Source organism: Octopus bimaculoides, chromosome 20 (assembly GCF_046866305.1).
Source record: "Octopus bimaculoides isolate indiv1 chromosome 20, ASM4686630v1, whole genome shotgun sequence".
In the NCBI taxonomy this organism is placed as follows: Eukaryota; Metazoa; Mollusca; class Cephalopoda; order Octopoda; family Octopodidae; genus Octopus; species Octopus bimaculoides.
This window is the reverse complement of record NC_142947.1, coordinates 9262165-9285371: the sequence shown is the minus strand read 5'-3', so window position 1 is coordinate 9285371 and position 23207 is coordinate 9262165. Positions and strand designations below refer to the sequence as shown.

Here is a 23207-nt window from a genome sequence, read left to right as displayed (position 1 = left end):
AGGGAGAATTCACAGTGTGTGTGTGTGTATACAGAAATGCACACATATATACATGTATATATGATGGGCCACTGCACAGTGTCTATCTATCAAATTCACTCCTAAGATATTAATTAGCCAAAGCTATGGAAAACACTTGCCTAAAATGTTGTAAAAGGGACTTATTCTAAGACTATGTGGTTGCGAAGCAGCAAGCATATATATATATTGTGTGTGTGAGAGAGAGAGAGAGAGTGTGTGTTTATGTATGTGTATTCATATAGATGTGTGTGTGTATAACATACATACATACATATATATATATATATATATATATATATATATATATATATATATATATATATATATATGTATGTATGTATGTATGTACATATGTGTGTCTGTGTGTGTGTATATGTCTATATAGACATGTATATGTGTGTATGTATATGATAATCTTTAATTTTCTTCCAAAATGTTCTGACAATTTGGTGTCACCATCTGGTATTAGCTTCATAAACACATTACTATGACTAATTGCATGCTTATTTATGTTGCCTATAGCTTAATGAAACACCTGAAAGCAGGCATGTCTTACAAGTTATTGATAACAGTACAAATATTGACATTGATCTAACTGACCCAGAGACCATTGCTGCAGCTACCAAAATTCAAGCCAGCTTTCGTGGTCATATAGCTAGGCAACATGTGAAAGAATTGAAAAAGGTAGGATTAGACCAGCCAATTAAAATTTTGTTTTTTTAAAATTCTTATTTTAATTGAATCTATTTAAAGGAAAGATGTCCTAAGTCAACAGATTTATCCTTCTGAATCGAATATTCTTGTCATTCTCACAAGTTTGCTCTCACTTATCTTCATGTTGATAATATCATCCTTTGATGGATTGGAACCTATTCATATTCTTGGCAGTATATGTTGCTAAAAAACTGTGAACAATCTAAGCTATAGAAATCTATTGTTAAGAGAAAAGTATGGAAGTAACAAAACTGAAAACTGTAAGTACTGCACGTTCTAGTTATCAGATGATGGAAGTAGCCTAATCATTGTACAGGCAGATGAGAGGTTCGAGTTTCTCATTTCAATTCCCAATGGAACCAACTTCAGATTTTGAGGGTGGGGTGTTGTTTTTGTTTTTTTCCCTCATCTCTCTAGTTTCAGTGAAATAAATAAAATTGTAACATTGTGGTATATTTGATCATGAACAGTACATCTTCGTTTAAAATAATTTTTAGACATAAATCAATATAATCTCTAGTTACCATTTGAGAGTGGTGGAATTGTAAAAAAATGATGGAGCACCGGATTAAATACCTTACAGAATTCAGTTTTGTACCTCAAAATAATAAGTGAAATTTTGCTGGGATCAATTTACATTTTATCTACTTTGGGTTATTAAAATAAGTATCTCGTACATACAAGTGCCAATTCAGTTGATTATAATCCTTTATAGCATTTTGTTAATTTGAGAAACCATTATTTGATAACATCATCTCCAGTACTCAACTGGTACTTATTTCATTGACCCTGAAAGTATGAAAGATAAAGTTGATCCTAGTAGAATTTGAACTCAGAACATAAAGACATGAAACGCCACTAAGCATTTTTGTCTGGCATGCTAATGATTCTGCCAGTTCATCGCCTTAATAATAATGATAATCCTTTCTACTATTATGGGGGATTACTTGACTGGTACTTATCTTATTGGCCCCGCAAAAGGATGAAAATCAAAGTCAATCTTGACAGCATTTGTTCTTAGAATGTAAAGATGGAGAAAACGCTGCTAATCATTTTGTCTGGCATGCTAATGATTCTGCCAGCTTGCTGCCTTGATAATGATTTCTAGGAGAAGACCAGCAGTTTTGAGGAGAGGAGGATAGTTAGTGCCATCAATCCCAGTACTTGACTGGTACTTTATTTTATCAACTCCTAGAAGGATAAAATGCAAAGTTGACCTCTGTATTATTTAAACTCAGAGCTGGAAGAAATACTGTAAGGTATTTTGCTTGATGCTCTTACAATTCTGCCTATCCACCACCCTGATAATAATGATGATGGTTATAACAGAATTTAGTTTTCCGATTCTGGTTTCCTTCTCGTACAATATATCATTTCCAATCATGAATAACACTCATAGTAAAACATTTAACTTGCTGTTACTTGAAGTTTCTGGGTGAGACTTGGAGCAGCTTGTATAAAACAGAGCAACAATAATGTAAACAACAGCAGCAATAATAATAATAATAATATTACACTAAAGTATTGTTCACATATCTAGGTTGATTGAGCTCCATACTGACACATTTTAGGAAGCATTTATCTTAAGGAAAACTAAGTCACCCTTACTAATGTAAGGATGGATCTTCTTTCTAGCTGTATCCTTTCTTGTGCTCTTTTCTACCACCACTACATTGACCTTTATTGTTCTGTGATTGCTAATATCATCTCCACTTAGATCTAATTTGATGCACCTTTCTCCTGTCCTTTCAAACTCAACCTCAATGATTTTGCACCAAACATTTTATCCAATCCATTTCAACACACACTTTCCTCCACAAGATTCCCATCTCCCTCCTACCATCTTTAGCTATAGTAATTCAAGTTAAAAATTAACTCTACTTATTTAGTTATCCCTCTTTTGTAGCCTATGAAGGGATAAGATATGATGAGCAGTGCACCTCTTTGAAGTGATGCAGGGAGAGTAATGTATTTATAGCCTAATTTGATCTCTTGGTCTATCAAGTCAGTAGTCTAAGACTTTAACAATTAAATCAGCAGTTGCTGCTTAAATATCCTCATCTTTCTCATCTATCATTTTCCCAGAATCAGCAACTGTACTGTTGTACAAAGAACACCAATTCTTTAAACAGATTTAAAAGTTCTTTAAAATCCCCTATAAAGTTGCAGATCTTTCAGCTGCTTTTTAGGATTCTAAAAATTTGTTATTTTATTCAAGAATATCACGTTTATTTATACATTTTGTTTTTTCTAGTAGTATGTTAAGATTAGGTTTTAGCAACTATCAAGACTAAGTGGATAAAACTTAATTATCAGCCTTTGCATGCAGGAAAGTAGTCTTGATAATGATTATGTTGTCATCATTATAGACTAAAGTATCAGAAACTAAGCTAATTAATTTGACAATTCCTTCATTGTGCATGCTGTCATGAACTAAAATTCTCCCAAGTCTTGAAATTATTATTATTTTTTTTTGTGGAATTCTTAAAACACCTTTTGCTAATTATTTCTCGGAAGTTTATTTGGGTAACAGTTCTTTGACTTAATCCTCAAATAATCTTATAATATCTTGCAATGTTCAAAGCAACAGATACTTGGTGATTACTGGTCCTTCAATCATGTTTCAAAACCATACATTTTATGTAGTCATCCGTTAAGAATTTCTATGTTTATCTCTCTAAGATAAACATATGGGATGAATGTTGATTTCTTAAAATGTTAATTTTTCCTTTTGTTGAATTTTGAGTTTTGGATTTACAAACTGTTATTTCATTGCATTTGTACTAATCACTGTTGAGTTAATAACATTCTTGATAATGTAGATTACAGACTTTTGGTTGTCATATGCTTATGAGACTGCTTGTTTTTACATTATATTTATTCTCTACTAACCTTTTAGGATACCTCACCAGTTTCCCCAAATGTCACTCAAGTGTCAAATAAGGAAAGTTCAAAAGAACAAGAAATTGACATTGACTTAAATGATCCTGAAGTTGAAGCAGCTGCTCTCAAAATACAATCTGGCTTTCGTGGCTACAAGAAGAAGAAAACTGAAGTAGATGAAGAACATTCCGTTGTGGCTGACACTGAAGAAAAGACTGATGTAAAAGAAAGTATCAAAGAACAGCAAGAAGCAGTTGAAACTCCACCAGCTGCTCAAGCTGAAGATGGTGAATATACAAAAATGAAAACCAATGAAATGTTGCCAAACCAAGCTGAACAGACAGCTAAAGAAAGTCAGAGTAATGAAAAGACCGATGATAATGCTGAAAACAAGGAAAAGGTTGTAGAAGAGGATGCAAATTCCAAGAAAGAAATTGAGAAAGTACAAAATGCTGAAACAGTGCCTCAAACACAAGGAGAAACTGAAGAGGTTGACATTGATCTAGGTGACCCCGATGTTGCCGCAGCAGCTTTGAAAATTCAGGCCAATTTCCGAGGCAATATATTGCGAAAGAAAAAAAAAGTTGTTGAAGCAAAGAAGAGGGTATTGATTTTGAACTATTCTGCAGTATTGTCTCATTGGTGGTGCTCCTTAGCTTATTGCATGTTTGCTTGTGGTATTCCTGTGTGCATTTAATAATTTATTTACAGATATATATAATTATATGTGTATGCATGTATGTATATTTTTACTTGAAAATTGCCATGAAATTTTAGTATTGTCGTATTAATGTGTTTTTACCTTTGGATCAAATGGCTTTTGTTGAAAAACACCCCCCATGTCAACCTTTAATTTATCTCCAAAACCTTTTTTGGAAGATAATCAATTTCATTGTTTTAAAACTTGTATATGGTCTCAATATTATTATTGTAAAGGAGTGAACTAGCAGAAGCATTATTGTGCCAGACAAAATGCTTAGCAGCATTTCATCTGTCTTTATGTCCTTAGTTCAAATACCTCTGAGGTTGACTTTGCCTTTCATCCTTTCAGGGTCAATAAAATAAGTACCAGTTGAGTACTGGGGTTGATGTAAACAACTTACCTTCTCCCCAAAATTTGTTGGCCAAACTTTGAAGCCAATATTAGTTTTATTTACCTTTTAATACATCAATCCCAATTTACTTTAGAATATATTATTAATAATTCATAAAACTCTAAAAATAACATTACTTTCAAAGTGTTATATTATTTAGTTTTTCTGCTTTTTTAATGAATAAATTTCATCTGTTTTTCAGCATCCATTTTGATACAAATATTGTCACATTTTTCCTGTAGTTTTTGCTCATGTCTGCTTAAGTTGTCGTTATTGAGTGCTAGCTTATTGTCTAGTCTTTGTACATTGTCCATCACAGTGAAACCATAATTTCACATATTATTTCTTTCACTTTCTCACAATGACATTATTGTACATATCTACAAAGTTACTTTACAAAGCTGAGATTTCTACTAAAGAAACAACTAAAAGAAAGCAGTATCTAAGGATACCAAAATATCCCTTTCCTTTACTCTGATCCCCAAGTAGAGCCTCAGGTGCTATTTAATAAAACTATGTCCTATTAATGCGATTTAACCCTTTAACTGTACAATTAAATTTCAGGGTCATTCCTGTAATGATGTTGAATATCTACCAAAAAGTATTGGTATTTTTTTGCAAGTCACATTGCCTCAATAAACTTGACATATCTCAACAAAGAATAGTTTCAAACATGGTACTCCTCTTCAGCTAAAGTCTTTCTTTTTGCTTCCCAAATGCTTGCATTTTGCCTGTAATCAGTTGTTGACTCTACATTAAAGAATCAGAGGTTCCTCTTCTAAAATAAGATACTATTTAGAAATCCCTGTATTTATTTTTAATAAAAAAAATAAACTGATGACCCTATTATGTATCCGAGGTCAAATTAATTCATGCATCCCAAGTATGGAAGCAATTCACGTAACCATTTTCGCATAAAAAGTGAACACACACACACACACATACACAGGTCTATATATACTTGGTTTTAATTACTACAATGCCTACCACCCCAAACTATAGTGGTAACCGTGGTAGTGGATGTTTTGATACAGCCATAGCTTCTTAGTCAACAAAGTTCATGATCTGTTACCAGGTGCATTATTTCATTCACATTACCAACAACCTTTAGGAAAACATGGTTATCATGGTTTGCAGTTTTACCTCAAAGGCGGGAAGGAATGTTTTAGTTGTGGAAGATAATATCTCTAATGTTGGCAACATCCTAATTATAGTTATGTACTCACTTTTGCTGGAATTTGGTGTTCAAAAGTATATAAAGCTGTGAAAATCCTTTAAAATAAAATATCTATCCAACCCATGTCTGCATGAAAATAGTAAATAGACATTAAAATAGCTTTTGATGAGGAAGAAGTTGATGATTGAGATGAAGATAATGATGATGATGATGTTGATTGTGGTGGTGATAATAATATAAATCAAATAGTGTTTGAATCCCTTGAAAGCCAAAGGCTAGGTAGGCATTAACATTAACCTCTTATACCCATTCCAACTACTTAGATTCCCCCCCCCCCCAACATTTCCAAGTTATATAAATACTTCCTACCTATCTCACAGATGGAATCCAAACAGAAAGAATTGCAATGTGCTGTTTCACATTTATTTTGCAATAATCTATTAAAGATTTGTTGTTTTTACATTCAGGAAATCTTCAATAGTTAAACAGGTTGGCACATCCTATCAGGCATTTTTAGTTTGGGATTGTTTATTATTGGTTTTCCAAATGTTTAAATCACTTTATCAGGTGCATGTTCAGTGTTCTGATTAGAATGTATATACTATTTCCTTTCTCAGTAAGGGTTTCCTTCAAGCTATATTCATCTCAATCAAGTTTTCCTATTTTTACATTAGCATTTTGTTAATTTTTTTATTCTTCTCTGCAACAAAATAATTTAACATTTCCCCCACAATCTTTGAAATATTTCTCATGAAATATTAATGTGAGTCGTGTGTATGTATAAAAACTATCGTTTTTCGGACTATTCAGTTTTAGATACAAAACATTTTCCAATATTCACTTCTAAACTTCTAAGCTGTGTTACAATCAATTTGATCTTTCAGTGGCCTAGTAAATAGAAATGTTGTCAGTTTTTAATGTCTAGAAATAAATGTGACTAGTCGTAATCCAGTCTGATACTACAAACATTTGACCAAAACATACCATAGATGCAAATATTGAAAAACAATTTAATTTCTAAAGATAGGTGAATAATCCCCAAAATTATAATCTTATTAATAACTCATCTCAGACATTTATGCATGTATTATATGTATGCATGTATGTGTGCATATATATGTATGCATGTATGTGTGTATATATATGTATGCATGTACATAAGTGAATAAATATGTATATTCATGTGTGTATGTCTGTTTACATGTATATATATATAAACTTACTTGGAAATGGATGCATGGTATTATTTATATATATATATATATAGATATAGATATAGATATGTATGCATAAATGTAGGTATATATTGATATAATAATGTTGGGGTTTTTTTATATATACTATTTATTATGTAAATTACTTGCAGGATACTATGTTAATACTTTTTTTTCTTGTTAGCAGAATGGATCTTCCATCATTCACTTAGATGGCAAAAGATCTGGCTGTATGTAAGCTACAACTGTATGCCAAAATTTCTGCTGAAAACTCTGATCTCATGTAGGACAGGATATTTAATTTCAATCTCATTTTTTATTCAAAAACCAAGTTCAAAATGCTTATTAAAAGTATTTTTTCTTATTTCCTCTTAGCTAAATTTCAGGTATCATTAAACGCAACATTAAAATCATATAGGCAGCAATTTTACAATTGGTGTCTACAAAAAAAAATACATAAACACACACACATATCTATATATACGCATGATGGTTGTAGAACGTCATCATCATACAGGCAAAGTTGTTTGCTTCCAGTCTTCCATGAAAAACCTGTTAGCCTATAGGTAAGTTGCTGACAGGAATGGCATCTGGCCATAGAAAATCTGTCTCAACAAATTCTGTCAGACCCATGCAAGCATGGACATTAGATGATAATGATGATGACAACAATGATAATAATTATGATGACAACGACAATGATAAAGATGATGATGATGACCAGGCAAACTTCTGCATATAAATCATAAACTGTTGAACAATGAATATGAAGTACAAGTGCACACAGATATGCACCAATTATTAAAACATCTGGGAACCATGGTGCATTATCCAGGATTGCCAAGAGCTAAATGTCATTCACAATAGTGAATGTACAATATACATTAAGATACCAAGGTGCCACACTATGGTTACATTATACGTTTTGTCACATTATATACATGATTCCAAATTGTCAAAATGCACAAAAGCAAATTGAGTACAACGCGTGGGATGTTATGATAATGTCACTTTGCAGTTGTATTATTATGCAGCTTTTTATTGCAAATGCACTTCTTTGCAGTTATTGTGCGTTTGTGCTCCTTTGTAATTATCAATTGTGCATTTGATTCTAACGTTGCCTTTAATGTTGCTTGCAGTTCAGCTAAGGAGAAATAACCAAAAAAAAAAAAAAGAAAAAAAAAAAGAAGATTTTACCAAAACTTCAAGATTTGTTTCCCTAAATTAATGCATTTTATTACCCTTGTTATTTATTTATTTATTTATTTATATATAGAAATGAAACTGAAATTCAACATCCAATCCTACATGAGATTTATGTTTTCGGCAGCTATTTTGGTCTACAACCATATCTTGGCTCACGATCAGATCTTTTGTTGACTGAACAAATACTGGTAAACTCAGTGTACTAAGAAGAAATTCAGAGTATTGGCATGTCATTCTGTCTGTAATTTGCATGATTTATACTCTGTTTCTTTTATATTAAGTGCTCATTCTTCTGTTCATCCCCACATGCAATCATACATACATAAGTACATACATATGTAAGTACATACATATGTTTGTATGTGTATTGTATACGTATGTATAGTAATCTAATTGGGTGATGATTATTTCATGTTTTCTAAATAAACCTAGATCTTATTAAAAATGTGAATTTCATATTTCTCTATTCTGTTTGATAGTTATTTATTGCCACATATATAAAAACTGTACAAGCGTTGGATGGGTGTTGAAAATTTTGTAGTTTTAATGTAGTATGTGTTAATATCCGTTTCATTATGAAATTTAGTCTTAAGGTATTTTACTACTTTAAGACTTGTGTGTCACGGATAGTAACAGAGTCTTAGTCTCTAAGTGCTTATGATTTCTATGAAACTATTTTTATTTTTGTTTTATTCAATCTTTGAAACCAATGTTAATTCTCCAAATAGACATCACTTTTATTTCATCTCCTCCATTTCTGTTCTCTGCTAAATGGCATGACAAAAAAAAAAAAAAAAAAAAAAAAAATTAAAAAGGCTGTTTCTCTCAAGTTAGAATTTTGTATAAAGTATGACAGTATATACTGACATGAAGAATAAAATCAAACTCATATCATATTTTAAGTTTTCCTGAAGCTTAAATTAAATCATTTGCTAAAGCAACATCTCTTTCCGTTAATCAGGTCTTCAGTTTAATTCTGTCTTTAAAAGTCATATTTATCAATTCACCTAATTATGTTTCATATCCTTTGTTTTCATTTATTTTCATTCACTAGTACTGAACACTAGCTCTCATATCAGTCAAAGAAGCCTCGGAAGCCATCCTCCACTCAATTTTGTCATAATTCTTTTTGAACTTTCCTCTAACCAATTACACAATGTTTGCTATTGAAATTTATTTTAGTCTGTTACAGCTTTTTGTATTTTTTCCCCTTTTTCTTAAAAAAAATTATCACAAAAATCAAATACACTATCATATTGGTATTTGAAATCAACTCTTGAGATTTTCCTATATTTAGGCATTTTAGGCATTGTAGAATGTTTTAAATTCAAACTTTCAGAAATATAAGACTGTTTTTCTCTTGTATGAACTATTTCAAATGAAAGTTGGACAAGAACAAATGGTCATTATGTTGAATGTCACTATAATTCTAGTTCTGTAAAGTATCTCTGATAAACTTTTACTTCCAAAACTCAGATCAATTTTAAAAGCATTGTTTGTTAAATTTTGCTGAGTTATTTTAACATTTCTCAAGTTTCTTTTCTTCTCACTGCCATAACACACACCACACACACACACCACACACACACACCACACACACACACACACACACACACACACACACACACACACACACACACTACAGTTGGTTTTACATTTCTTAGTTTTACTGACATTCAACTCCCTCTCACTTTCAACTTGTAACAGATTTCTAGATTTCTCTCTTCTCCTTTTTTCCTGCAGGCCACATCATGAAGGGCAGGTGGGTTAGCGTCTTTTCATTTCTCTGAGTCTCCATCATTATGTTTTAGCTTTATCTTTCTGTTGCAATTTTTGTTTTTATTTCATTCTAGTGGTACATAAAGTTTACTCTTCAGTTATTTCGCTATTCTTCATAACCAAAGATAGGGTTTAATGAATCTGCTTTTTTTTTTTGGTGCTGTCAGTATGAGCATTGTCCAGCATTGTGGTTGCAAAAGCTTCTATCTTACAATATTTATTTGTCTTTCAGTTTTTCAAAGCTTATATTAGTGTTCTGCTTTTGTGTATCAAGTTTTCCTACCAGTGGCCACTAAAGTTGGTAGTTTGGTAGTCAACTTCTGTACTGAACATGTTCCATCTAGCTTTTAGTTTATTCTGTTTACTTTTGATAGTTTTGGTTGTTTTACAATTTCCTATTGAGAGTTTTGATTTCCATCTTAGACATTATTTTTTTTTTTTTAATTCATTTAGATCTATAAATATACAATGAAAAAAGAAGCACGGAAACTTGCCAGTCATTTTATTTATTCGTATAGTAATGCTACAGTCCAGTTCTTTTGCATTTATTATTAGATAGAAACTAATATAGATGTAGAGGACACAGTTTTAACTCAAATCGTCCATTATTTGATGTCATTTATTTTATACCATACTTTGTAAACAAAAGCATAATTGGTTTCAGGTTTCCAGTGGGCCAATCACTGAGTCATTGTATCTATGATGGCAAGGAGATGTGATAAGGGATTGTCTGTGAAACTTTGCAGAGCGATATTACAAGAGATTCTCATTAAAAAATACCAGTTTATAGGTTTTCTCACGAATTATTTTATCATAATGGCCAGGTTCCAACCTGGTGTGCAGCAACAAAGTCTACTTGCCACTCTTCTTGTTCTATCATCACTGCCTCGAGGTCCTGGAAACATTCCAGACCAGTGTCTGGAATCAAGTTGTCAATGTAAGTGTGACAACGTTTTCTTTTTCACACATCACCATAAAATGGGTTCCACAAGACTAATTTGGATACTTCCAGTTCAGGGTGGCACACAGTGACCAGATAGTCACAGCTGTCTTTACCTGATCTTCTCGCTAACTTTTGGCAGGTCTCTCTAAAGGCATTCATTTGTCATATGTTGCTGCCGTTTCACATCTTTTGCTGATATAAATCACTGAAAGATATTTACATATACAGCAAGGTTTTCCACAGATTTCATCTACTCAATTCCACTCATAAAGTATTGGCCAACCCAAATCTATGGTAAAAGATACTTTTCCAAGGTGCCTTACTAAACTGTTTGATTAACTCCAGCAATGCCTGCTCCTCAAAGGTTTCATCTTGTTAATAAACACCAACCATACATCTCTTCTGTTCTACCTAAAGAAATGCAACTTGTTTTGCCTTATTCATCTAGTATAGTTTTGTATGATTAGCTTCTATTTTTTTGTGAGAATCAAGGTTTATTTTGGGCTTATCCTTTATAGCTTGGGTCAACCCACCCAAAGCAGTAGCTAGAAGACAACCCAAATACCACACAGTGGTATATTTTATTGTTTACTTGTTTCTGTCATGAACTGCAGCCATGCTGGGGCATCACTTTGAAAGGTTTTAATCAAACAAATTGACCCTGGTACTTATGCTTTAAAAAAAATTTTTTTAAAGTCTCATACATTCTTTTATCACCCTCTTTTTCCAAACTGCTAAGTTATGGGGATGTAAACTAATCAATACCAGTTGTCAAATGGTGGTAATGGTGGTGGCAAACAACGACAAAGATGTGCAAGTGCATATATATATATATATATTTATATATATATAGATAGATAGATAGATAGATAGGTACCTTTATATTGGCAAGTGCAATAGTGGGCATGAAACCAATGGTAACTTTCTAACTAGTTATATGTCATAATAGGAATATACTATTTAACAATAGAGAAGTATAACTGCACATGTTCTCTTTTTGAGTGTGCTTTTTTCTGACTTACGGACAATTGACTGATAATATATTGTACTGCTCTGTTATTGGTAGGATTAGCAAAATATGTATTCCATCTTGTGAGAGTTATCATTTGGTATACATAGGATTTAAATGCTCTTATTTAAATCTTGTATGTGATGGGCTTCCATAATACAGTTTCTATTTACCAAATTTACTTACAAAGCATTGATTGGCCCAGGGCTATACTAGAAAATGCTTGCCCAAGGCACCAGGTAGTTGGACTGGATCTGAAACTATGCGGTTGCCAAGTGAGCTTCTTACAAAGCTATGCCTGAAGCATCATGACAGTGAATGAATTTCTTAATTATTCAATCATGCTGTTGAGCTTGACTGCCTAGTAGTAGAAAGGACTAGTAATGATGTGAAGATAGAGAAAGTTGCTGAGGCACTGAAAATATCTGGTTGGAAGTTGGACACGCATTGGTTATTCACATAGTTCCACGTAGTTAACTTGGTCGCTCTTGTTCATTAATATTTAATTCCCATTAGTTTCAAGGCTTCCACATCCCCTTTGAACTTGCTATTTGATAGTGTCTTGGATTATTCCCTTTTGGCTGCATTGATAGATACTTGAACAGAAATACTGGAACTCAAAACAATTGTAGTTTCTGATTAGAAGCCTCCCAGTGAATTTAAACATACTCCAGTGTCAAATTTCTTACATATCAAATAGTTTGATTGTAGATGCCAAGAATGTTTTCAAATATTGAGGACACAACTGGAATGTTGACATTCTAAGATTTTTTTTTTGCTTTTTTTGTTGTTGTTTTTTTTTGTTTTTTTTTTTGCCTTTTTTTCAAACCTCCCAAAATGAGGAAGTGTTCCAAATTATAAAAGGTCTACTTTGATGGAAAGGAATTTATTGTTATTTTCATCATCAATCTTCCTATAGTAACCTTTTATGTGCTGAAACAAAATACTAATAGAATTGGTAATCACGCCAATTAAACACATAGCTTTGGAATGTTGGAAATTTGTTGAAAAAAAAAAAAGAAAAAACAAAAGAAGCTAAAGCAAGTTAACTTATTTTTCAACTGTTTAAGGAACACATGGGTGAAGAAAGTAGACTAAAAGAATTTATTGTTTTTCTTAATTTTTTTTTTTTTTAAATAATTTTACAGACAAAGACATTTCCTGTATAATATCAGATGTAAATACCTTTGTGGTTGTTATTTAGTTGGAGTGGCACATTGTATAGAACAGCAAACATGTCAGCAACAAAATCCTATTTGAGACTTAGCATCAGAGATTCTAGGCTGGGACATAGGATTTTGGTTTTAATCTCAAAGTATTAATTTACACTCACACTCACACAAACAATACACCACATGTGCACACATATACACACACATCATATTACACACACATCATATTACACACACACACACACACACACACACATACATACTTTGTATACACACACTCACACTGTACACATGCATACACCTACATAGCTACTGAAAAGTGTCTGTGAGGGAAGGTCAGTTATTCAGTTATTGTGAATGTCACATTAAACATAATGAAAAGGAGACTATTTAGTGAGCTGTTGGAGAACTTGGTAGATGCTGTTGTTTAGTCCCAGGTCTGCGATGACCTGCAGCACTATGATCAAAGCCATTTCAGCAATGACCAATCCTGTTTTTTTTTTATATTCTATATGAAGTATCTCAAACTGAGTTGTCCTATGTATTCTTCTTAGTTATTAGACCATTTGGCTGCTATTTCTAGCGTGTTGGTCTGCTACATAGAGGTTTCTTCATTGGCTTGTTCATAAATATTGTGATGCTTTGATTATGAAATTATATTCAGTTTGAAAGGGGATTTTGGAGTGAGTTCTTTGGTAATTTTCTATCATACAAACAGTATGCATTGCTCACTGGGTATCCTTGTATCATTAAGGTAAGCTCCCGAAATACTAAATTCATATGTCATTTCTATTCCAGGTTTTAGCTCTTGGAAAAGGTTAAATACCTCACAAACTTGTGTTTAAATGTATTCATTTAATCATGCTGGAGGCATCCACTAGTCCCACAAAACCATGGATCCATGCCTGGAAAGTCTTGTTCTGATCTTGTTGGCAGAATAGCATCTACTATAACTGTAGAGACTTACATGTGAGTGACAGTCCTGGTTGCAGTGGCTATACTTCAAGGTGCTGCCAACCAGTCTTGCTCTGGTGCTGTTTTTCATAAAATTTCTTCATCAACAAGCCTCAGCCTCTCATCCCTTGCTGAAACTCTTGTCTAGTTCCAGGGCCCTACAGGAGCAATCATCTGCAAGATTTCCTAAACTTGCTTTGTAGGCTTCAGGTTTCTATTTAGTATCCCAGCTGATATTTGATAACAATATTCTGTCAGTAAAACATACTCATAATGTAAAACATCCTCATAAAGTTTCATCAATGTACTATGTTTAGCCAGAAGATAACCAACATCTGTGAAGTACATGAAATACACCAGTTTGTAGAGGATATCTTATCAATCAGTTTCATCTGTAGTTCACTGAAGTTCTGTTTGGTGCTGTGCAGTTTCAGTTGTAATTTGTGAAAAAAACAAAAAGACTTGTTTTGTTCCAAGTTAATCTTGATTGAGTAGACCTATGATAATCAGTGACATTTTATATATGACCTTCACAATCCTTTTCTAGGCATATTGAAATTTTCTTTTCTAAAGACAGCTTGTGATTTGAGGGAGATTGTTATTTCAAGCAGGTTGACTCAAAGAGTCCCTTGTTGATAGTTTTTATTGATTTGGGTGGTGAAAAGTTCTGTTGCTTATATCTGTTCTTGGTTTCTGGTCAAATGTTTCTTAATCAAAAGCATAGATCGTATTTGATATCATAATACATTCTTACCTTCCTATTGTGTTACACTGAGGGAAGTAACTCAAAGGGGAGAGAGGAAAAGAAAGTCAGAGAAAAAGATGGGAAAATAAGTGATGATAATGGTAAATACTGGTGGTGATGATGTTTATTTGTTGTTTGTGATGGTCATTGTTTGTTGTTGGTAGTCATAGTAATGTTGATGGCAGTGATGACAATTTCTTGCACTAAAATGCTTGCATTAAATCATGCAATATTTTATTTAATATCCTAATTTGTGAATTGTAGTGTTGTTGTTTACAGGTTTTAAATGGGACAATCATTGATTCGCTGCATTTCCTATTGCAAAAATGATGGGAACTTCAAACTTGAGGCAAAGCACATAATGTGAGAGACTTTGTTTGAAAAGCACCAGTTACTCAGTTTCCTTAATATTTACAGCCTTCACCAGCTTACATCAAAGTTATACACATATACACACTTGCACATGTGCATGTGTGTGTGTGTGTGTGTGTGTGACAAATTTTCACAATTTCCTTCAACCAAATTTCACACAACCTGAGGGTGTGGTCGAAGATTCTTGCCCCCAAATGTCACACACTGAGATCAAACTTGGATTACATTGTTGCACAGTAAACTTCTTACCCGCACAGCCACACCTGCAGCGAGGTCATGTGCCATTTAATGATTATAAAATGCATTAAACAGCTCCCTGATTGTGTTTGTATTCTTTAGATTACATCATCATCATCATTTTAATGTCTTCTTTTTCATGGTTACATAGAGAAATTTAGTACACTTCATAAGATTCCAGCCAGTCCTAGCTAGATAAAATTATTTACTATATAGCATTCATTAATATTAATTTGTAGTGGAATATAACCAATTCTTAGCAATATATGAATAGTGAATTGTCAGAATTGATAGAATAAAGGACAAAATGCCTTGCAATATTTAGTTCTGAGATCAAATTCCACTTGGGTCAGTTTTTTCCCTCTCATGCTTGGGGATGATCAGTAAAATAAATTACTAGTTAAATACTAGTTCAATATGATCGATTATTCTCTTTGCTAAATTGTGACTTGGTGTCTTCATTAGTATGCAATACTGGATCATGGTAAAAGCTTAAGCACTGCTTGTAACTTCCCAGTCAGTTGCACATCTGATTAAGGTTTCAACTATTTCTTCTTTGCATTTGGGTTTTTTTTTTTTTTTATATTCTAAAAATGTCACATTAATCATGTAAAGTTATTGCTGCCAATATTAGGTTCCTGCCACCCACTCTCAACTGCCCTGATTTTGCAATATTGAAGATTATATTATGAATGAATTATTGGATTTTGTTTCAAACTCCTATTGCATTTAGTTAAAACTCTTATAAATTTTAGCACCTGATGCCACATTTTTGTCACACACACAAAGGTCTAATTTTCTATTATCTAATTTCCAAAAGGTAGATTTGATCACATTCATGCATCTAATGTATAGCTAATTTATTTTTTTTCTATTGCAGTAAAATATGACAAGACAGCTTTGATTGCTTATTTTGTACAAAATTTGTAATGATTCTAGATTATTCTTTCAGTATTTATATGAGAAATAACAATGAAAGTATTTATTTTACAGCTAAAAATGTTTGCCTTGTTTCTGATTTTTATTCTAACCATTTTGTGTTTTGTTCAAATTTGGTCTAACAAAATTTATTATCATTTTGTTTCTATTTCCACAAACTGTGGTACTTGCATTGTAGAATAATATTTTTTACTAATCTACTCACTGAAACCATATGCATTATTTTCTGATTAGCAATTAATGTATTTGCAATTGTGACTACAGCACTCTTCTTTTTGAGTCATATTAATTCTCTGAATGAAACATTTTCAGCACACATCTATGTTTTAAACTGCTTATGTCAAGGAAAAATTTTGTATTCTGTATTTCATATTGCTTGCATCATATATAAAAGTTTTCAAAAGATAGAAAATATAGTAGAGATGCCTAGAATTCTTGCCCCTACATACAATTGAGTGTTTCTTTATACTATAAACAAAGAGTTTGTTAAGCAATTTATTGCTAACATTTTAGAAAACTTTAACTAAAATTTCTCAAATAAATTCCAATTTAGATAGGTTGTGAAGCAACATTGAGTCATGGAAGCAACAATAATTGTTATTTAGAAAGAGACTATCAATAAAACAATAAAAGTATAAGAGAGAAAATGAAACAGAGAGGATGTGTTATTTATTCTTGATAAGCTAAACAATATCATTTATTATTTTTTACCTTTTGAACAAGAGAAGAATAATGTGTGTGTTTCAAAGAATATTGCATCTTGAGTTTTTAACATTACTTTCTGCACTATTTATATTAAAGATATATGTGTTCTGCACACACACACAACATATAATGTTTGTACTATTTGGCCTAAACTGTCACTCTTTCTCCCTCCCACTATCTTTTTTAGACATAGACTTTCTGTATGCATGTGTATGGTTTTGTGAATCATTGATTTTTTTTTTTCATGATAAAAATGGAAATGTGTGTAAACAAACTGAAAGGAATGATAAAAAATACTGAAAGATCTTGGTGAATATTGAAACATTGCACATCCAGCAGAGCATACTAGCTTCATTCCTCTCTAGCCTTTGCATGTCCTCTGCATTCAAGGCCCACATCTCACTATCATGTAGAATTGCTTTTATATGCATGCATCATACAATCTTCTTTTCACTTGGAAAGAGAGAGAGAGAGAGAGAGAGAGACTTTGGTTGCCAACAGAGGTAAAAGCTCTCCCCCACTTTTAAATAAACACCCAGATTGGATTTTTAACTTGGAACCTTTTTGATGAAACTGTTTTAAGTAGATAGCTTTGCTTAAATTAGTTTGAAATTCTGTGGGCTCACACAATACCTGTTTCACTCTGTACACAATATCACTAATTTTCTAAGATGGACATATAACTTTTACCCATAGAAACAATGTACAGTACATACATTTAACTAAATGATCTTAGCTGTATTGTTAAAAACAAAAGATACATGCTGAGATGACATGAGAAGTAGAGATATAAGAAATTTTCAATAAATCTCTTCACCTGTAAAGGAGTCATGCATGACTTTATTCACAAAACTAGAGCCCCAACAACTAAGAAGGAGAATATGAAAAAGGGTAGATACTATAGGTGAGGTGTTGAAGTTAAAGTATATGGATAATCTGAGAGTTAGCACCAAGTACAGCCATGATAGTGTGCAGGTAGGAGTTCACCAAGGCTCAGTCCTCAGTTCTCTCCCATTCATTATAGACCTCCAGGCTGTAAGAAGGATTTTTTTCGTTTTGTTTTTTTGTTTTTATTATAAGATTGGTTGCTTATCAGAATTCCTTTATGCTGATGACCTCATTCTTATAGCTGAAATTTTAGCAGAAAAAGAAATTCTAGGTGTGGAAGCAAAGCCTGGAATCAAAGGGTCTTAAAGTTAAGTTAGAAAAAAAAAAATCAAATTTATAGTAAACAGAGAAACAGTTGAACTCTACTTCCATCAGAAAAATAAAAATTCCATATGTGTCTATGCTTGTGGCCCTCTCCTTTCCCTTCTACCATTTGTCACTCATATCTACTGAATTACTCTGGCAAAAGTTAATGAAAAATAGAACCCATTACTATTCTTTCTGTTCTGCCAGTCAGTGTAGCCATAAATTCTTTACTCCTACCTCTTCCTATATTATCCTCCTTTTCAACCCCAAACCCAACTACTCTCATTAACCCCTGACACTATTCTTTCTCTCTCTCTCTCTCTCTCTCTCTCTCTCTCTCTCTCTCTCTCTCTCTCTCTTCTATTACTCCCTTCCACCTATCACTGCAGTGTTTGAGCATATGGGTTAATAGCATCACAAGATGGCAGAATCAGTGCATTGATCAACAATACCTTGTGATATTTTGTTCTGTAGTAGTTAATTACCTTTATGCCTGATCAACTTTTCCTTTCGGCTTCCTTTTAGGACAATGAACTGATGTTAATATATTCTTCTCAAGCCCCTTGCAGCAAGAGACACAAATTTCCCAGTGTTGCATAATTAAAACTTTAAAAATTTATGCAAGGTTTAATATACTGTATTAATACCACTAAAAGTTGAAAACTTCTTTTATCTCTGTTGGTTGAAGCCTACGGCCCTCCCCCACTCACTCTCTCTTTTCCTCTGCCTCTCCCCTCTTTCTCTTCTCTCCTATCTCTCTCCCCCTCTCACACATACACACACTCTTATATAACTATATAAGCTTTATTTAATAGATGTAGAAACTAATGATATTAGGGATAACAATAGCGTTAATACGATGATGATGATAATTTTCAATGTACTTTCCCTTGTCATACCAAAAATAATGTTTTTTAATTCTGTGTTTATGTCTATCAAAACAGTTTGTCAATGGCAGCATGTTTAATATGTTCTATGTTTATGTTGAATCTTGCATGTTTTACTTATTATATTTTATAAATAATTCTACAGGAACCTCTAATGGAAATAGGTGATGTGCCTGTTGCTGAAGAATTTCCTGCAGCTGAAAAAATATCTAGCCCTCCTTTATCTGCTAAAGGTAGCCAACAATCCCTGCAAGGTGCAATCCAGTCACCCCGATTATCTAGAGGAAGCAAAGGTTCCGTCCAGGGTGATGTAGGTGATATTCAACAATCTCCGAGAGAAAGCAAAGGTTCTTTGCAGGCTGTAACATCTCCTGCTGGATCTAAAAGAGAAAGCAAAACTTCCTTGCAGGCTGAAGTACCAGTTGCTCCATCATCTCAAAGGGAAAGCAAAACTTCCTTGCAAGCTGAGGTACCTCCTGCCCAGTCACCTAAAAGAGAAAGCAAAACTTCCTTGCAAGCTGAGGTACCAGCTGCTCCATCATCTCAAAGGGAAAGCAAAACTTCCTTGCAAGCTGAGGTACCTCCTGCCCAGTCACCTAAAAGAGAAAGCAAAACTTCCTTGCAGGCTGAGGTACCAGCTGCTCCATCATCTCAAAGGGAAAGCAAAACTTCCTTGCAAGCTGAGGTACCTCCTGCCCAGTCACCTAAAAGAGAAAGCAAAACTTCTTTGCAAGCTGAGGTACCAGGTACTCCATCATCTCAAAGAGGAAGCAAAGCTTCCTTGCAAGCTGAGGTACCTCCTGCCCAGTCACCTAAAAGAGAAAGCAAAACTTCATTGCAAGCTGAAGCAGATGCCGCCCCAACATCTCAGAGAGAAAGTAAAACTTCATTGCAAGCTGAAGTTCCTCCTGCCCAGTCACCTAAAAGAGAAAGCAAAACTTCATTGCAAGCTGAAGCAGATGCCGCCCCAACATCTCAGAGAGAAAGTAAAACTTCATTGCAAGCTGAGGTACCTCCTGCCCAGTCACCTAAAAGAGAAAGCAAAACTTCCTTACAGGCTGAAGTACCTCCTGCCCAGTCACCTCAAAGAACAAGCAAAACTTCCTTGCGAGGTGAGACACCTCCTGCCCAATCACCTCAAAGAACAAGCAAGACTTCCTTGCGAGGTGAAACACCTCCTGCCCAGTCACCTCAAAGAACAAGCAAAACTTCCTTGCGAGATGAAACACCTGCATCACCTAAGGCAGGAAGCAAAACTTCTGTGCAGGCTGAAACACCACCTCCTGCTCAACTATCTCAAAGAGAAAGCAAATCTTCCTTACCGAGTAAAACACCTCCTGCTCAGATGTCTCCAAGACCAAGCCAAGGTTCCTTACCAGCGGAACCACCGGCCACTCAAGAACCCACACAAGATGAAGCACGTGTATCTGAAACAGGAAGCAAAGCATCTATTCAGTGTCCAACTGCTGATACAGCAGAAGATCCTGAATCTCAGCTGGAAGCCAGTGCAGCAGAAGTGAATGCAGAAGAAGTTCAAGTAAGTTACCAAGCCACAATAGCAAAGAAATCTGCTGAGAATATTAAGCAATACTACAAAAAGCCATTGCTTTAGTCTATTTCTTGCAGTCACTTTATTTGTGTTTTAGAGTATAACTGCTGATATCTTGTTTAAGATGATGTTTTAGGGATATCTTGAGGAAGAAACAATATCAGAAGAAATTCATATGTGCACCTTCTGCTACACATATTTTATTCCATTTGTTAGTGAGAGAGTAAAAAAGTGGAGTAGACAGAAAGTTAAGCTGATATATATATATATATATATATATATATATATATAATTAATTGGGAAATGCTTGGTTTGGAAAAGATAGTTTGTTGAGTGTTGAATTAATTGGATTTCTTAAATATTTTCTTCATAATTTCTTAAAAACAAGTTTTAGAAAGAAAGCTTTCTTGCATAAAAAAGAGCTAAATTCATTATTTAAAACAAACTTTCAGTAAGAAACACAGAAGTAGGAGCCTAAGAACAAAAATTAGGGTCTGCATTTTGCATACTTTTGCATTTAACTTACTAAATACTCCTAGACTTGATTGGTTTTTAGCGTGAAGTTGAAATCTTGTCCAAATCAAAATAGGAATAGTAAAATTGTCCAGTCGTCATGAAAGCCCTAATGTGGATCTTCATCTACTTCGGTTAAGAGGTTTTTGATTATGTATAACAGTGTTCATAAAGGAGATGCTGCTTGTGCAAGTGCCTATTTACTACACAAGACATTGAGCAACAGCAGACTACCAAAGTCAATATTTCCTCAGTAATCATCATTTTAAAGCTCAATATTACAAATCAAGTAACTTCCAAATCAGCTTGTAATTGTAATTCAATTAATTTTTGATTTCCACTTGGTGTTATTATATTTTGTCTATTAATGAACTTGGGAAAATATATGATCACTACAACTTCATATTTTTCTTCTCCTTCAAACCTGTTCATTCATATCTGAATGAAGGAGTTGATTATTTATTTAAAGAAACACAATTATTGTTTTCGTGAGTTGAAAAAAACATTTCTTCTGTCAGATTAGTTAGACATATTTGTTGTAAATACATTTGCATTATAGGAGTAGATTAATTTATAATTGTATGACTTTTGAAGTACCATTTATGATTACATAAAAGTTTCTGACAGTGTAAGTTAATTAGATAAGCCGAAGTAAATATCATGACCATTGCTCTGAAAGTATCCACTACATCTGCTATTTGCCATGTGTCTTGTAGTGTGTTGATGCTACAATCTCTAAACAAAGAGATCAGTTATATGTCTTGAGTTTTTTTATGCTAGATATATAATATAATCGTAAATTTAGTTGTATCTTAGGAGAGTCATTACACCAATAAGGTTCAATTCCACTTCTTTATTATTAGTCAGTTGGTTGGCATGACGACTCTCCCAAGACACAACAAAATTTGTTTTCAACACACGAATTCACATCAGGAATGTTGCAAACCAAATATAAAAACAATAGTAGTAAATATTTTCCAATTTTTCAATTTCTTATTCATTTTTTATGATCAGCTTCACTTATGATACTAGGGAAGTGATAAAAGCTGACACTTTTCCTTTCTAATAATTCTAGTTAACACTTGGTTGTTTTGAAGTCAATGTAAATGGGAATATGTTTAAATTATCACAATCCATCTTGTTGTATATGCACCATTGAAAAATCTATTTATTGTGGGCTGGAATATTAGAGAATTAAGTTGCTTTAATCTTAAACACGTTGCAACTCCTGTCACTGGCTAATTCCGTATAACTCTCATCTAAATCCATTTGATGAATCTGCCTCTTGTCACTCTACAATGTCACTATTTCTGTTTTTTGGAACTGAAATTGCTCTGGACTCCCTCCTTGCTTGTAGCTTCTCTCCAAACACCACTCTGCTGCAGTTTGAGCCAAACACGAACTTTATCAACTTCACCAAGCTATTACCTGCTTAAATTTCATGGAACCAAAATCTGGAATATTTTGAAATATCTACAAAGAATGTTTCAGTCTACTTTGAGTTTTGAAAAGTTTTTGTTTTTGTTTTTCTCTTTATTGACTTCGCTAAAACAGTTTGTATTTTCTTCTTCTGCATGACTGCATGGCTGCATGGTTGATCAATTCTATGTTGTATGATGGATTATTTCTAGCTAGTCATCATTCATGTTTCATAGTCATCATTGTTAGTTTCTGTCATTATTATTGTTGTTGTCATTATTATTATTATTATTATTATTATTATTATGATCATTATTATTATTATTATCGTTATTATTTAAAGTTTTCATTGAATACATGTGGTAGTATAGCAAAAACAAATGAAATTATGATACAGAGCCAATAAAGATGACCAATTGAGCAAAGAATTGCACATGCCTTTAGAATAATGAAACCGTTTATTAAATCTGTGTAGTAAGGA

At 33.2% G+C, this 23207-nt stretch overlaps 1 protein-coding gene across 11 annotated transcripts in view; it reads left to right on the top strand.

Annotated features, from left to right (window-relative positions):
- Positions 1-23207, top strand: part of LOC106874758 (uncharacterized) — a 317478-nt gene that overhangs the window by 292962 nt on the left and 1309 nt on the right. For 8 of the 11 annotated variants that reach the window (XM_089337977.1, XM_089337976.1, XM_089337985.1 and 5 more), the window contains 3 exons: positions 544-705; positions 3635-4222; positions 19391-20782. In XM_089337977.1, the coding sequence (XP_089194103.1) occupies positions 544-705; positions 3635-4222; positions 19391-20782 (2142 nt within the window). The remainder of the gene's footprint in view (positions 1-543; positions 706-3634; positions 4223-19390; positions 20783-23207) is intronic. The other 3 variants (XM_089337981.1, XM_089337979.1, XM_089337982.1) reach the window with 1 other exon arrangement.